The sequence below is a fragment of the Gadus macrocephalus genome, chromosome 11 (genome assembly GCF_031168955.1).
Source record: "Gadus macrocephalus chromosome 11, ASM3116895v1".
Classification (NCBI taxonomy): Eukaryota; Metazoa; Chordata; class Actinopteri; order Gadiformes; family Gadidae; genus Gadus; species Gadus macrocephalus.
This window is the reverse complement of record NC_082392.1, coordinates 10870771-10885770: the sequence shown is the minus strand read 5'-3', so window position 1 is coordinate 10885770 and position 15000 is coordinate 10870771. Positions and strand designations below refer to the sequence as shown.

The following is a 15000-nucleotide window of genomic DNA, read 5'->3' as shown; positions in this document are numbered from 1 at the left end:
ATTAAGTGTATTCTTATTTTAGTGTTTCACTGTCTGTGTGTGCTTGTGTGTGTGGATGTGTGGGTGTATGGGCCAAAGCAAAAACAGCAAAAACGTGTTTGACACGTTTGCTGTGTAATTGTGTTGCATGTTTAATGCGTGTGTGTGTGTGTGTGTGTTGTGTGTGTGTTTACAGTTAACTGGGAAGGAGCTGCCTCTTGATCGTCAGTTATCCCTGGCTGCACGCCTCTACCTGGTCATCCACTTCCTGCTGGTCCTGGGCCTGTACTTCAAAGTCAAAACGGTAGGCCTCCTCCCTCTGGGAGGACAGTAAAACTTAAGAGCTTCTTAAGGTTCAACACTGTTCTTCTTAAGGGAGCCATTTGTATTCATTATTTATGTGATGTTTATGTGATGTGAGTTCTTTGACTTTTAAACGTCCGTACACATTCAAGCCAGCCTGAAGTCATGCAGTTCTTGGATTTGCTGAAAAGCAACTCTGTTGGCGACCCAGGGTGTGCCTTGCCCAGGGGTATTTCCTCATTGTCTTTTCCCCTTCCACTTGCATGTCAGTACACAGCCGATATTGCGCTGCTCTGGGTTGTGTGGAAACGACCAAATGACTTCTTCTTTCTGTTTACTAGCGCCGCATGTGAACATGTGCACATATTTATTTTCCCTCGTTGATTCACCAAACCGGCTTCAGTTTGTTGAGGCAGGTCCCCGGTGAGTCCAACTCTTGTCTACAAACCACGACAGAATGACTGATCGCCCTTCCACTCCACAACAACCAGTCAGTGATTTTCCACTGGGCCGGCCAACAGACCCCCGCACCCCCCCCCTGCACCCCCCTATTTTCTCCCCCACAAGCGAACCAGAAGAAGAAGAAGAATAAAAAGGCCGGTCTCCTCAGCAGTTATCTTTGGCATCCCTTTCCCTCTCCCTCTGGGGAATAGTTTTGGTTAGCCACCAAAAAAATGAATCCCCACACCCCGCCCTTCAGCCCAGACCCCCTCAAACCCACTCCCGACTCCAAAATGGCTGCCTGTGGTCCCTGTGATCACCTCACTCCTCAGTGGTGCATCTTCAGTAGTGGCTCTCCACCGTGGTCTCCCCCCTCTAGCACACACAAACACTAGCACACACACAGGGTCCCGGTGGAGTTAGATGGAGGGTTCCCACCTCCACCTCCTCCTCCTCCTCCTCCTCTTCTTTCGTCTTGGCGAGGGAAACATCAGCAGCAGCTGGTGGTCCTTGCAGTGAACACAAACGCCCTAATTGTCGAGTCAAACATCTCCCAACCCAAATAGCCTTCAGGACGCAGCGGCAATCAGGGACTTGGAGGGAAAATAACAACGTCAGCACCGGAGCCAGACAATAAATCATGTCACTGTGTGTATTTATACCCACATGTTTGCTGGCCACTTACTCGCCCTGACAATTGATGATACGGTGCGGGACAACTTATGGGCTCCGTGCTAATTTGGACGCAGCGCCGAGGCTATTTCAAACGGGAGCAGCGTCGCCGTAGCTACTCTTCAATTACATCATCAGCGTCAAGACTGGTGTGTGTGTGTGTGTGTGTGTGTGTGTGTGTGTGTGTGTGTGTGTGTGTGTGTGTGTGTGTGTGTGTGTGTGTGTGTGTGTGTGTGTGTGTGTGTGTGTGTGTGTGTGTGTGTGTGTGTGTGTGTGTGTGTGTGTGTGTGTGTGTGCTTCATTATAGGTTTGACAAAGTTGTTGGTACCTTGATAAGAGCTCTGTGCTCTGCAAATACGGCCTTTCATCCACACTTGGTAAAAATACATTTTATAGGTCTGTATTGAACACGGTGTGGTACAATGTTGTGCAGATCACGGAAGAGGCTGTCAAAGTAATATAAACATATTTTCTAAGAATGTACGATTCATAATAATGTTTAAAGATCGGAAAACGGAAATCAAGCATCGTGCAACTTTCCCAACTTATGATATTAATTAAATGAGGGGAAAACAAGAGCAGAAGTTTAAGAAGTAAAGGTTGTACAAACAATTCATTAAAATGCAATCTATTTTATTTGGCACAAGTTCATAATGTAAAATAACATTGGAATTTCTCGTTCCAATTAGTTTACATCACACTGTCACGTCTACTTGAACCAAAGTACACTGCACCACACCCCTGGCTTTCATCGGCAGCATATTATTGATTGATAATAACCAGTGTGTATCCAATTAATTTCAAATTATCCAGAGCAATAATAATATAAAAAATTTAAAAGCTACAATCAGTCTACTGTTCAGGTTACAGTTTCCTCACCAGATGTTACGTTTAACTTCTACCTGTCGCTGTTATGGCTGCAATGTGATACATGACCGTGTGAAAAGAATGCGCTCACACATTCATAAGTTGGTTTTATATAGATTTAAAACAATATATATATATATATATATATTGTTTTATACATATATAAACCAAACGCCGGCACTATTTTTCTGCTGCCTTCTCAACACAGTGCCGCAAGGAAAAATGTAGGTCATTTTTCATCCTTGGGCTCTACTTACTGTCTGTGGGTCATGCCCTGGTAGGGGGGGGGGGGTAGAAACTAAAGATCATGTGACCAAACATGACCAGCCCCCTGTAACCTTGCACACCCCTGGTTAATCCAGTAGAGATAAGTTCACATGCCCCTTTAAGCCTAGATATCTCTCCAGTCATCACACCTCAACACTTTAAATAATCGTCTTCTCCGCCCCTGTCCCCGGTTGATCTGTCCACTCCAATAAAGTGCGATTTGTCTGACACCCCCCCCCCCCCCCCCGGCCCCCTCCCGCCCCCCGGCCCAACCATGCAAGAAAGAAAACCCCCTGAGTCAGCCGGAGGGAGCTGACCCAAGATTTCCTTGCTGTGATTCACAGAGAGCTGGAAGCAGGGCCCTGCACCCCTCCCTCCCTCCCTCCCTCCCTCCCTCTCTCCCTCCTCTCTCCTGTCCTTTCCTCCCCCCTCTCTTCTTCCCCTCCCCTCCCTCTCCCTCTTCCCTCCCTCCCTCCCTCCCTCTTCCCTCCCTTCCTCCCTCCCTCTCTCCCTCCTCTCTCCTGTCCTTTCCTCCCCCCTCTCTTCTTCCCCTCCCCTCCCTCTCCCTCTTCCCTCCCTCCCTCCCTCCCTCTCTCCCTCCTCTCTCCTGTCTTCTCCTCCCTCCTCTCCTCTTCCATCTCCCCTCCCTATAGCCCTTTGTACAGCGCGGTTCCTCGCAGGGCCGATGGATCACCGCTCCCGGGCCGCCTCTGAGCAGTGCTGCTTTATTGCAGCCTGTTGACGGCCTGGTGCTAGGCTGGCCCGAGGGCCGCCGCGCAGGCTGCTTGGGCTGGAGTCCCTCTGTGTTTCAATGTGCTGTACTTTGAGTTTGGGAGGAGGTGACCACCAAGGCAGTCAGCCCTCAGGTCTGACTGCCAGGTGAGGCAAGACGTTCCCCCCCCTGGCCCCAGTCCCCCCTCCCCCCTCCCGATCCCCCCGTCCCCCCCGTCCCCCGTCCCCCGTCGCCCCTGCCCCCTTCCTTCCCAACTGGCCCCAGCCCTTGGTGTAGACCCCAAGTCACGTCCTGCATCGCTCCTTCATCTGATGCATGTGTGTGTCTGTCTGTTTGCGTGCATTGAGGTGCACAAGAGAGTTTGGTGCGTACCAGCAGGAATATTCATTTATTTAACACAAAAATATATCTAATGTGTCCAAAGTGTTATTCTCTCTGTCAGTCTGTCTGTCTGGGTCTGTCTGTGTGTGTTTGTGTGGGTCTGTCTATCTGTCCCTCGCTCTCTCTGTCTGTATGAATGTCTTAACCTCTGTCCCTCTCTACAGCTCCTTTTACACAGAGATCCCGCAATACTTGCCGTAGAGAATATCTGGCGTTATGCTGGTTTAGCTTAAACCAATCCGGCGTAAAGCCGCCCCTCCAGAGGCAAGACACGACCTCATCAGCGACTTGTGTGACATTTAACACAGAACAATAATGGCGGTGAACTTGTGTTGAGGTGCTTTTGCTAGCCGTGCACATTGATACCAACCTTACACCCCGTCTGTCCCGCCATTTAAGCCCCTTTAACCTCACTTCCTCTCTAACACAGACGTCCATTCAGCTGTGTTTCGACCTCTGCCGCCCGCCTAAAGGCACAACATATGCCCCCCTCTCCGTGTTTTCTATATTTTACACAGAAAGGCGAGGTGGAATAATGCGGCAACATTCTCTGTCTTCATCCGTCCATACGTCCATGTGTGTATGTGTCTCTGTCTGCATCCGTCCGTACCTCTGTGTGTTTGTGTGTGTCTCTGTCTTCATCCCTCCATACGTCTCTGTGCGCGCTCCTACCCGTGACTGCGTGCGCCGCTGCACGGGCGGCCTAATGCAGATAACCCCGCCGTGGCTCTGTGTGGTGGAAGCACCGCTCTCACGCCGGCACTCCGGACTGGGCTCCGTATCGGGGCCGTCGGAGCCCGTAGAGCAGGGGGCCCCCGGGCTGCGGCGGAGTCCTCTTGTCAGGAGCCATCTGAGATAATGAGAGTGTGTGTGTAAACCAGTGCCTGGGCCTCGCTCTCGCCGCCAGAGGTAGAGGAGGGCCGGTGCCAAGAAGCCCTTAAGCCCAAGGTCAGATGTGTTTAGCTTGGCTTGTGGTCCAGCCAAACAGCACAACTGTGGTCTGCGACTTCTTTTCCGGTACCTTCTCCTATGATCGTAACTTAACCAGCCGTTTCATTGATTTAGGGCTGAGTTTATGGCGCGGTGTATTTTCTGTTTTGTTTTTCTTTCCTCTGCTCCCGACCTCTCTTTTTTCTCTGATGGGATGTAAACATGTCTGGCTTTCAGATGCAGAGCCAGCTCACTGTGCTGGCCATGATCGGATACATGCTGCTCACCTTCACCTCGCTTGGTCACCTCATGGACCGCAGGTAACGCACTGGCGTCTGTACTGCTATTGATTCTCATTGATTTGAATTATTCATGGGGTTGGCTGTATTGATCATTTGTATCCATCATACAAGCCGTTTCCATTTATTTAGCATGTTGTAGAAATTAAGGTCAACGGATACATTTTATAAGTCTTTCTGCGCAATTATGTCTTGCTTCAAGGCCGAAGGCGGCCGTTTGGGAGATGCTACGCTGCGCTCTCATGCTGGCGATGCAGAGCTATGGCTACATGGAGGCCATCGTGCCTGCACTGACCATACCGGCCAAGGTAACAAGGAGCTCTTTTACCAGCAATACCTCATAGAAGCAAAGACATCTAACACATTCAGACCACCTGTATCTAACATGTAATTTCATAACCTCCAAATAGATCAAATTAATCTACAAACACACTTTATTGTGCGATAGTTTTAAATGCTAATTTGAAGATTGGAAAGCCGACGTTGCAGTGGGTGTGGAATGGAAAAAGGAGTGGCTTCACTTCGTTCTCACTGGAAGCTGTGAGCTTACTGAATATGAGCTGGGATTTAAACACTGTCTGGTATTAGAGTTTTTTTCTAAATAACCTACAACCGAAAAAATCTGCAGTTTCCCACTCCATAAACACACATTTATTAATACTGGTGTCAATATTTGAAGGTTAAAGAAATCCCTGTACATTTGTATAATTTGTGTGTGTGCATGTAAACGCCTCTGTGTGCATATGTATAGTAGTTGTGTATATATGTTTGTGCAAATGGGTCTGTGTGCTACTGTCTGCTCTGCATGTGCGTGCGCGTGTGTGTGTGTGTGTGTGTGTGTGTGTGCGTGTGTGAGAGCTGGTGTGTGTGTGTGTATGTGCATGTGTGTGTGTGTGTGTGTGTGTGTGTGTGTGTGTGTGTGTGTGTGTGTGTGTGTGTGTGTGTGTGTGTGTGTGTGTGTGTGTGTGTGTGTGCGTGTGTGAGACCCGGTGTATGTGTGGGAGCTGGTGTGTGTGTGTGTGCGTGTGCGTGTGTGAGACCCGGTGTATGTGTGGGAGCTGGTGTGTGTGTGTGTGTGTGTGTGTGTGTGTGTGTGTGTGTGTGTGAGACCTGGTGTGTGTGTGTGTGTGTGTGTGTGTGTGTGTGTGTGTGTGTGTGTGAGACCTGGTGTATGTGTGGGAGCTGGTGTGTCCGTGTGTGTGCCAGCAGGCCCACAGTATTTGATCTATGAGTCCAGATGCGTGGCCCAATTGACCATAAAATTGGCGTGTTTTTCTGGCGCTCGCCGGTGAGCTGTAGATCGCGTCTGACCTCTCATTATGTGCCCTCTCTCCCTCTTTCTCTCTGTCGCTCGCTCCCTCTCTTTCTCTCCCTTTATTCCTTTCTTTCTGTCCCACTCCTTCTTCTCTCGCCTTTTCTCTCATTTTCTTTCTCTCGCTTATTCTTTCTTTCCCTCTCCCTCTGATGCACTCCCACTCTTTTTCACTTTGTCTGTCTCTCACTGTTTCTCTCCCTCTCTTTCTCTCTTTCTATCTCCCTCCCTCTCTCTTTCTATCATTCATTCTTCCTCTCTCGATCGCTCCCTCCGTGTGTCTCTCCCTCATGCTCCTGTCTCTCTTTTGAGCACTGCCACTCTCTTTCTCTCACTCTCGTTCTCTTTTCACAGTCTCCCCCTCTCTGGCTGTCTTCCCCTCCCCCTTCCCCCCTCCCCCCGTGTCTCAGCCACTCTGAACCAGAGTGAGTAACAGTCCTGGAACCAATTAGTGTCCGTCTGCCTGCTAACTAGCGCTGGCTGATGAGATTTGCACGTGAGCACGGAGTCACTGCTTTTATGTCACCCCCCTCCCTCCATCTTCTCCGCTCAGGTGTTCCCACTGAGAAAATACAGAAAGGAAAAGGAAACGTAGACGACCGCAGTTTTATTTTCCCTCCACCTCCACTTTTCGCTTCGTTTTCTATCTCCCATCGAGTGAGAGGAAGTGTAATACGATTTTTATTGTAAAGGATTTCTTTCTTTCTTATTGCACCAGAAATCTGTTGAATTCCCTCATCAACCTGCAGAAGAAATACGCCTTGATTTTTCTATTTTTTCAAACACAAAGTGAGTTCTTCACGTGGAGGGGCTTAGCTGATTACTGTTGTCACTGTGCGAACGCACTTGTTATCCTCAAAGGATTCATTAGTTCCCATTTATTTCTGTCACAAATACATTGCGCCCGACATCTTGCTCACAGGTGCAGCTTGTTGAGCAAATGAGAATTTTGATGTGATTTCCACTGACGTGTTTGTGGTTCCAGTTATTCTCAATAGCAAAGAACAAGAAAAAAAGAATAAAACCAAAAGGATACCGAAAAAAAAAGAAGTGAGACTTGAAGGTACATTAATGATATATGATTCAGACGTGTGAGGTGACCGGCCGGCTCTTTGTTGCTGGGGGAACGTGTTTTGAAGTCGCGCCAGTCAATTAACTAACCATTTGAAATAAAGTGAAGGGAAATTCACATTTAATTGTATTCAGGCCCCGCTCTGTGTGCTTGTCGGGCAGCGGGGAGAGGAGGGCTGGGCATGGGAAACGAAAAAGAAAGAAAGAAAGAAAAGAGAGAGGGAACACTAGAAACGAAGTGGGGTGGTTTGTGGTGGTTAAAAGCCAGCGGTGTGATATACTGCACCCTTAAAGCTCACAGCGGCCTTCCCGGGGGCTCAGGAGATTTCCCTCATAAAGCTCCAGTGCTGACCTCCCCACCCCAGCACCCTGCCGAGCCCAGCCGCTCTGCGCACCCTCCCCCATCCCACCCACAACCTGCCCATGCACCACACCCACACCCACACCCACAGCCACAGCTGCGGCTGCAGGTTACATATGGAAGCCATGCTGGCACGATGACGACATGCACACACTGTGTGTGTGTGTGTGTGTGTGTGTGTGTGTGTGTGTGTGTGTGTGTGTGTGTGTGTGTGTGTGTGTGTATATGTATGTGTGTGTGTGTGTGTGTGTGTGTGTGTGTGTGTGTGTGTGTGTGTGTGTGTGTGTGTGTGTGTGTGTGTGTGTGCGTGTGTGTGTGTATGTGTGTGTGTGTGTGTGTGTGTGGATGTGTGTCTGTTGTTATGTCTTTGTGTGCATGGGTGTGGCTTTTAATGTTCGTTTGTGGTTCTGTCGTCTTTTATGTCTATTGCCTTTTTGTGTGTGTGTGTGTGTGTGTGTGTGTGTGTGTGTGTGTGTGTGTGTGTGTGTGTGTGTGTGTGTGTGTGTGTGTGTGCGTGTGTGTGTGGATGTGGTTGTGTGTGTGTGTGTGGATGTGTGTCTGTTGTTATGTCTTTGTGTGCATGGGTGTGGCTTTTAATGTTCGTTTGTGGTTCTGTCGTCTTTTATGTCTATTGCCTTTTTGTGTGTGTGTGTGTGTGTGTGTGTGTGTGTGTGTGTGTGTGTGTGTGTGTGTGTGTGTGTGTGTGTGTGTGTGTGTGTGTGTGTGTGTGTGTGTGTGTGTGTGTGTGTGTGTGTGTGTAAAACATTGAATGTATACATGCACAAGTGTAAAAACCGACATTACAGCACGTTTATTTACGGTCCATCGGTCCTATGTTGAGTGTGTTATATGTAAATGTATGTGTTGGTGAGGTGTGTGCATATCTTCAGTCCCTCGTGGAAATGCTCATTTTCTCATTCTCATCATCACGATCTCATAGGATTGTGATGATGTAACACGTGTGATGATGTATGTGTCATCGCTAAGGGGGTCCCCTACGCCCGGGTTCTGGTTCCTGCTAACAGCTAAGGGGGGAGGCCGTATCGACTCTGTGTGTCCCACAGTAATTAAGTAGACCGTACCCCCCCCCCCTACGGTCAGCAGGGGGTGAACCCATAGTCATTTAAGAGGGAACCTCGTAAAGGTACACCTGTCTTTGTGCTGAAGGGTGACGGAGAAGAGAGGGCGTCAGACAGGGGCCCCGGGGTTTAGCAACTCTCACCTGGACGTGAGTTCATGCTCCAAAGAGCTGCTTCATGTGAAACAAAGAAAACCATATTGGAGGTTTGTGATCATTCCCGTTGTGGAGCCCCTTTGGCAGCTGTTTTGCACTAGTATACACATCAAGAGACACTTTCAAACAGACCCGGCCAGACGTGTTTTTCTTCAAGCAAATAAAAGGGAGAAAAAAGATGTGTCCACGCATTAAACAGTGACCCGGAGAAGCCACACTAAACCAACCCGAATATCCCAACGACAAAAAGAAGATGGTTTTATTTTCAACCCCTATTACATTTTCTAGCGTTCTCTCCTAATGATGTTTAACGTTTGTACAGATGATATTTTTGCTGGCGGCCGTTGAGGGGAAAGATAAATAATCCATAGGCGAAAGAGCGAGGTCAGGACAACATTAGCACAGCGTGCCCCCAGACGGCTCCGTCTCCGGCGGCGTCCGACGACATCGCAGACACGGTGACCTTCAGGCCCGCCCCGCTTCCCCTACCGACGCTTTCCACAGCATCACATGCCCGTGAGCAAGGCAGCAGCTAGGTGAGCCGGTGGTGCTCGGGTCAAAGGTTATCTGAGAGCCAATAGCACTCTTTCCGTCTCTGGTGCGAGAGCTCTGCCATCGACACTTTCACTTCAGGTCTCTTTTTTTTTTTTTTGTGTGTGTGGTATTTTTTGTTTTCGTTTCCGACCTCCGGAATGTGGGCATCCGCTCCGGGGTTTCGGATCGACTGAGGCAGTCCGGCGTCGCCGTGAAAAGAAAGATTGCCGTGGAAACGCTGTGATTATGACATCATAATCGCACGTCTCTCAGCGCCGGGCGGTGGAAAAGTGAGAGAAATATAAAGAAAAAGAAAAACAAGAGGGGAGCGTTCCTCGAGGCCGAGTCACAGGGGAAGGGAGACCTCGGTGTGTTGCGCTGCCTTATTTTTTGAGCGAAAACAACCGGGTGCTGGAGTACACACGGTGAAATATTATCATTCTGCGACCGGGGGATTGGGCCCGTCAGAGGCTAAACGCCTGGTTTATGTTGTCAAGCGACGTGCCAGGACGCCTTATGGAAACACACCGATCGGTGGTCTGCCGTTGGCCGTGCGTGTGGTTTGGTTCATGCCTGGTTTCTTCGTCAGGCCAATTTGTACTTTCCCTTTCTTTTCCCAAAAGGGAGAGAGATTGTACTCTGCGCGGGGTTGTTAATTCATCCTCGTAAGACAGGATACAGTAGTTATGCGATTTATCATACGGCCCCCAGGCAACTATGTGTTGCGCAGTGAAATAGTTGTGTAGCGTCCGTGAAAATGTACACTACCCTCCACGAGCTTTGCTCAGCAGGTCGGCTAGCGAATGGACGACCTTGCAGAGACGGGACTCCACCACGGCCAAGAAATGTGAAACCTCAACATGATCGATTTTAGTCAGCTATGAGCCTCACTACTTAAATCAGTACCTTATATTAGCTAATATACGTTTCATCCCTTATTCCTTTCTAACATTCTCTCTCTCCTCCTCCCCTCTTTCTCCCTCTTTCTCGCTCTCTCTCTCTTTCTCTCTCTCTCTCTCTCTCTCTCTCTCTCTCTCTCTCTCTCTCTCTCTCTCTCTCTCTCTCTCTCTCTCTCTCTCTCTCTCTCTCTCTCTCTCTCTCTCAAACTCTCTCTCTCAAACTCTCTTCAATTTACAGTGTTAGTTATAACTAAGAAACAAGTCCATGTCCCTGTAAAACAATCCATTGTTTGCAAAAGGTTTGTGTTTCTATGCTGGGTAGAGGTAGTGGTTTTTAATCATAGAAATAGACGATCACATACCAATCTTCATCTGGGGCCTTTGGCGATTTTATATTTCCAGAAATGATTAAATTACTTACAAAATAAGCCACAATGCTACCAGTGGAAATTGTCGAACTGCATAGAATTTTTAAAACGGACCAGAAGAATGCAATCTAATGTTCCTAATCTCATTTTAAATTAAAATGGTTTGACACTGGATTACCTCTTGTGTTTATCCATAGTGCAGACAAACCACAAAGAGCCGCCCCTAAAACATCGAGTCAGAGCCGTGTCCCTGGCTCCGTCCTTAGGCCTATCTTCTGTCTGTCAGCGAGGGGAGGGGGAGGCGATGGAAAGGCCGTGAGTCACGGGGCCCGTGGGGGCCCATCTGTCCAGACCTCAACTCCTTTGAAGAATCCTATGGAACCCCTTTGCTCAGAAGATGTAGACAGGCACCACTCTGCCTCCCTTCATGTCCCTCCACCCGCTATACAACAGGGGGGCCTAAATCTGCCAGACTCCCCCCTCATCCTTCCTCCTCGCCTTACGCTATTGTGTTTTTCTGGTGGGGGGGTGGGGGGGTGGGGGGGGGGGGGGGGGGGGGGGTTCTGGAATCATGCCTGCGAACCAGTCCTCCAAATTTCCGTCATTTTTACAACACTCCTCACCAAGCGGTGCCTCGGCGGGCCCACCCAGGGACTCGCGATGTGAGTGAAGGGTGGGCTTCTCCTAGTGGAGCCCCAGCCAAGCTCCCAGGGGCCAACGGTAAATTCAGACCAGGAGACGCAGCGAGGGAAAGAGCGGGAGAAATCAGGGCCAGTGAATTTCCCTGATTTAAGAAGAACGCCGGGGGAGAAAAAAAAGAACCTGGGGCTTCTGAAAGCGCCATGGTACTCTGTGTTTGTCTCCGTGTTGACTGAACACTTGACCCAATGTGCATGACCTTTAGCCCTTCTAACCTTCAGCTCTCCCGAGAGTCTGACGGAGAGTCCGGCAGGAGCAGGACGAGGGTTTTCCAGTTCAAACCGGCGTCTGGGCCACTCTTTACTATTCTTCAAACTGGCGTATAATTCTTTTCATTGTGTTTTGATACACTCACACTGTCTCGTTACCGCCGGTCCTCATAAGTCATTGTGTGTATGTGCGGCTTTCTGTGTGTGTGTGTGTGTGTGTGTGTGTGTGTGTGTGTGTGTATGCGTGGGAGTGTGACATGGATATTTCTCAGGGTTTTTTTACTACAGCCCAGGCAGTAGACGGGCGTCCCGGGGGGACATTAGGGAGCTCAGCGTATCCTTCCTGAGTCTGCAGAACCTGCGCACCTCAAACTGTAGGCCTGCGCATAATGTATAGACAGGAAGTGCAGGGGGGGGCTATGTGTGTGGGTGGGTGGGTGGGGGGGGGGGGCTGTGGACATGTGTGCATGTGTGTAAGACTAGGTTAGTGTAATTGTCTATGGCATACTGCAGCAGGTGTGTGTGTGTGTGTGTGTGTGTGTGTGTGTGTGTGTGTGTGTGTGTGTGTGTGTGTGTGTGTGTGTGTGTGTGTGTGTGTGTGTGTGTGTGTTTACACTGTTACCATGCACGTTCTCGTGTGTGAATGCACACTAAGTGAGGGTATCCATGTGTTTACCGTTTTGAGAAAAAATAACTGTAGACGAAAATGTTTTTGGAAACTATCCTGTATCATTGAGATTTATGCAAATTCCCATCTGTAAAATCCTACTAAAATAAACGCAATAACGAAATAAACAGAATTTCAACCCGCTCATCTCCTCCACTCTGTGAGGAAGACAAACAAGCAGTGAGCCTGACGTACCTCTTCATAGACTGGCTCATCCATCCAGGGACGTCCGGCACAACGGGAGAGATCTTCCCTCATGGTGGAGGGGGCCAGGTATCGGGGTACAGTGTCCCATATGTTGGGGGGGGGGGGGGGGGGGGGGGGGGGGGGGGGGGGGGGGGGGGGGGGACCATGGAAACATCCTCCAGGCCATGCATCACAGGCTTGACAGCCTGCAGAACCTCTCAGACGTGTTTTCATTTCAATCAGCGGGCAGCTGGTGGCGGACCCCCCCCCCCCCCCCCCCCCGCTGCCGCTGTCCCGCCGATCCCGCCCTGCCAGCCTGCAGGGGCCAGGCGCAGGGCCGCGGGTCACTGGGCCCCGCCCCTATATGTACGCCTGTGCAGCCAGCAGGGCCAGGAGGGCCGTGATTTGATAGGTTATCGGTGTGATGGAGCAGATACGTCTGCTGGTCGGACAAATAACTCAACGATTTTATAGAAAATAGAAATATTCAAAACATTTGTCCAGCGTGGCTCTAGTAAAATACAATCTTCCCACGAGAGCATCGACCGAGGTCTTCTTGACCGAATCGATGCAACATGGTGGGCCAGCCGATTCCCTCAAAGCAAATTACTCCCTGCCTCCTCAGGAGTTCATCCGTGGTTCTTCACTGATCTGAATGATACTCACTCTATGAGTACGGCAGAGAAAAGCACTCATGAATACCCTGTGACCGCCTAAAGGGTTTAACTCAGAAGGCAGAAGGGGAAGCGTCCAGCTAAAACCACAGGCCTTTAGGTTTTCCCTCACCAAGTACCTTCTCCCAAGTCAAAACAGAGTGAGTGCCAGACGATCTGTTGAGATGCCTACTTTGCGAAGCGGCGTGCGTCGCTTGTAATGCTTATTTGTAGATGATCAAACCTGCTTCCTTCCACTATGTAATCTGTCCCATATGAGTCTCTTACTCCGGCCGCTTGAAACCCAGCCGATGCAGTGGGTGGATAAGGAGAGAGAGAGAGAGAGAGAGAGAGAGAGAGAGAGGGAGAGAGAGAGAGAGAGAGAGAGAGAGAGAGAGAGAGAGAGAGAGAGAGAGAGAGAGAGAGAGAGAGAGAGAGAGAGAGGGAGAGAGGGAGAGAGGGAGAGAGAGAGAGAGGGAAAGAGAGAGAGAGAGAGAGAGAGAGAGAGAGAGAGAGAGAGAGAGAGAGAGAGAAAGAACGGAGGGAAATAGAAAGAGTTACAGCAAGAGAGAGTGGGGGGATAGGGAGAAAAAGGGAAAGAGAGTGGGCGAGAGATGGAGAGGAAAAGAGAGACGGGGGACGCAGAACAAACCAATCTGTGCTAGCGTTCAGCTTCAATAGAATGGTCTGTCAGATTTAAACCTGATTTGTTAAGTTCTGGTCCCAGAAGCCTCGGCCCTCGGCCCCGGGGCTTTCGTGACAGTGGGGACTTGGGTCCGGACGGCGGACCGGTCCTCCCCTGGCTGCCATGTGCTGTGCCATGAACGGAATTGGACCCAGACCCCTTTTTTTCTCCTCTTGCCTTTAATGAGAGCTGCCTTTAATGTGAAGAAAGAGCGAGAGAAACCGAAAGAGAGAAGGCAGCATGGAAAGAGAGAGGCAGGAATAGAAAGAGACAGAGAGCGAGTAAGAGAGGGATGGAGACAGAGGGGCGTGGATAGAAAGATAATACAGATGTGACGGTATCAAACGTTGTCGTGGAGCTGTAATGATGGCCCTCCACAATGAGGCTACAATCATTTCCACGTCCTCTTTTGGGTCTTTTTCAGTTCCTGAAAACACACTCACTTCCTCCAGGCTCTGAGGTCATCCCCCAGCACTCTCACCCTGGGCCAGGTAGTTAGGGGCCCCCATGTGGAGGGAGAACTGAATGTTTAGCATGCATTACACCCTCTATTCCCGGTCTCTCTCCTCTCTCTCTCTCTCTCTCTCTCTCTCTCTCTCTCTCTCTCTCTCTCTCTCTCTCTCCCAAGCTCTCTCCTTCTCGACTCACTTTCTCTCTCCCTCTCTCTCTCTCTCTCTCTCTCTCTCTCTCTCTCTCTCTCTCGCTCTCACCCTCTCCCTAGCTCTCTCCCTCTCTCTCGCTCCCTCCCCCCCTCTCTCCCCCTCTGCCTTCCTGGTCTCCCCCCTCTCCTTTGCCCTGAGGAACACAGCTGTGGTTTCCAGAGAAGGGGGGGGGGGGGGGGGACATTGCTTATTTTCCCATCAGCCTTGTGATGGACACGGAGGGTTTGGTCCTTCTGGCCGGCCCTGTGAGGTAGGATGCAGTTTATGGCCCAGTTCGCCCAGCGGGGGGTGAAGTGTGTAGCCCTCCCCTTGCTGCCGTGACCGTTTGACCCGGGCCAAGGTGCACCATGGGAGATGCTCTCTCACCCTGCTCCTTAACCTTTGGGCAAGATAAAAAAAACTATTTCGGTGTCGCCCTACGACGCGGGCTGGCCCCCAGGGGGGTCCGGTGTTTTCTTTCAGTGAGGGATCCACTCCTAAGTGTTTTCCTTGGTGGTGGCCGCTCGTATATTACAGCTGCCACACGATGGGCTACAAGCGGCCCTGCACACGAAGCAGCATACCTTTTTGTTGTTAAGCAGACACATT

At 50.1% G+C, this 15000-nt stretch overlaps 1 protein-coding gene across 1 annotated transcript in view; it reads left to right on the top strand.

Moving 5' to 3' along the window:
- Window positions 1–15000, top strand: part of agmo (alkylglycerol monooxygenase) — a 25900-nt gene that overhangs the window by 10138 nt on the left and 762 nt on the right. The window contains exons 8-10 of the mRNA XM_060065253.1: window positions 176–283; window positions 4811–4893; window positions 5075–5180. Of these exons, the coding sequence (XP_059921236.1) occupies window positions 176–283; window positions 4811–4893; window positions 5075–5180 (297 nt within the window). The remainder of the gene's footprint in view (window positions 1–175; window positions 284–4810; window positions 4894–5074; window positions 5181–15000) is intronic.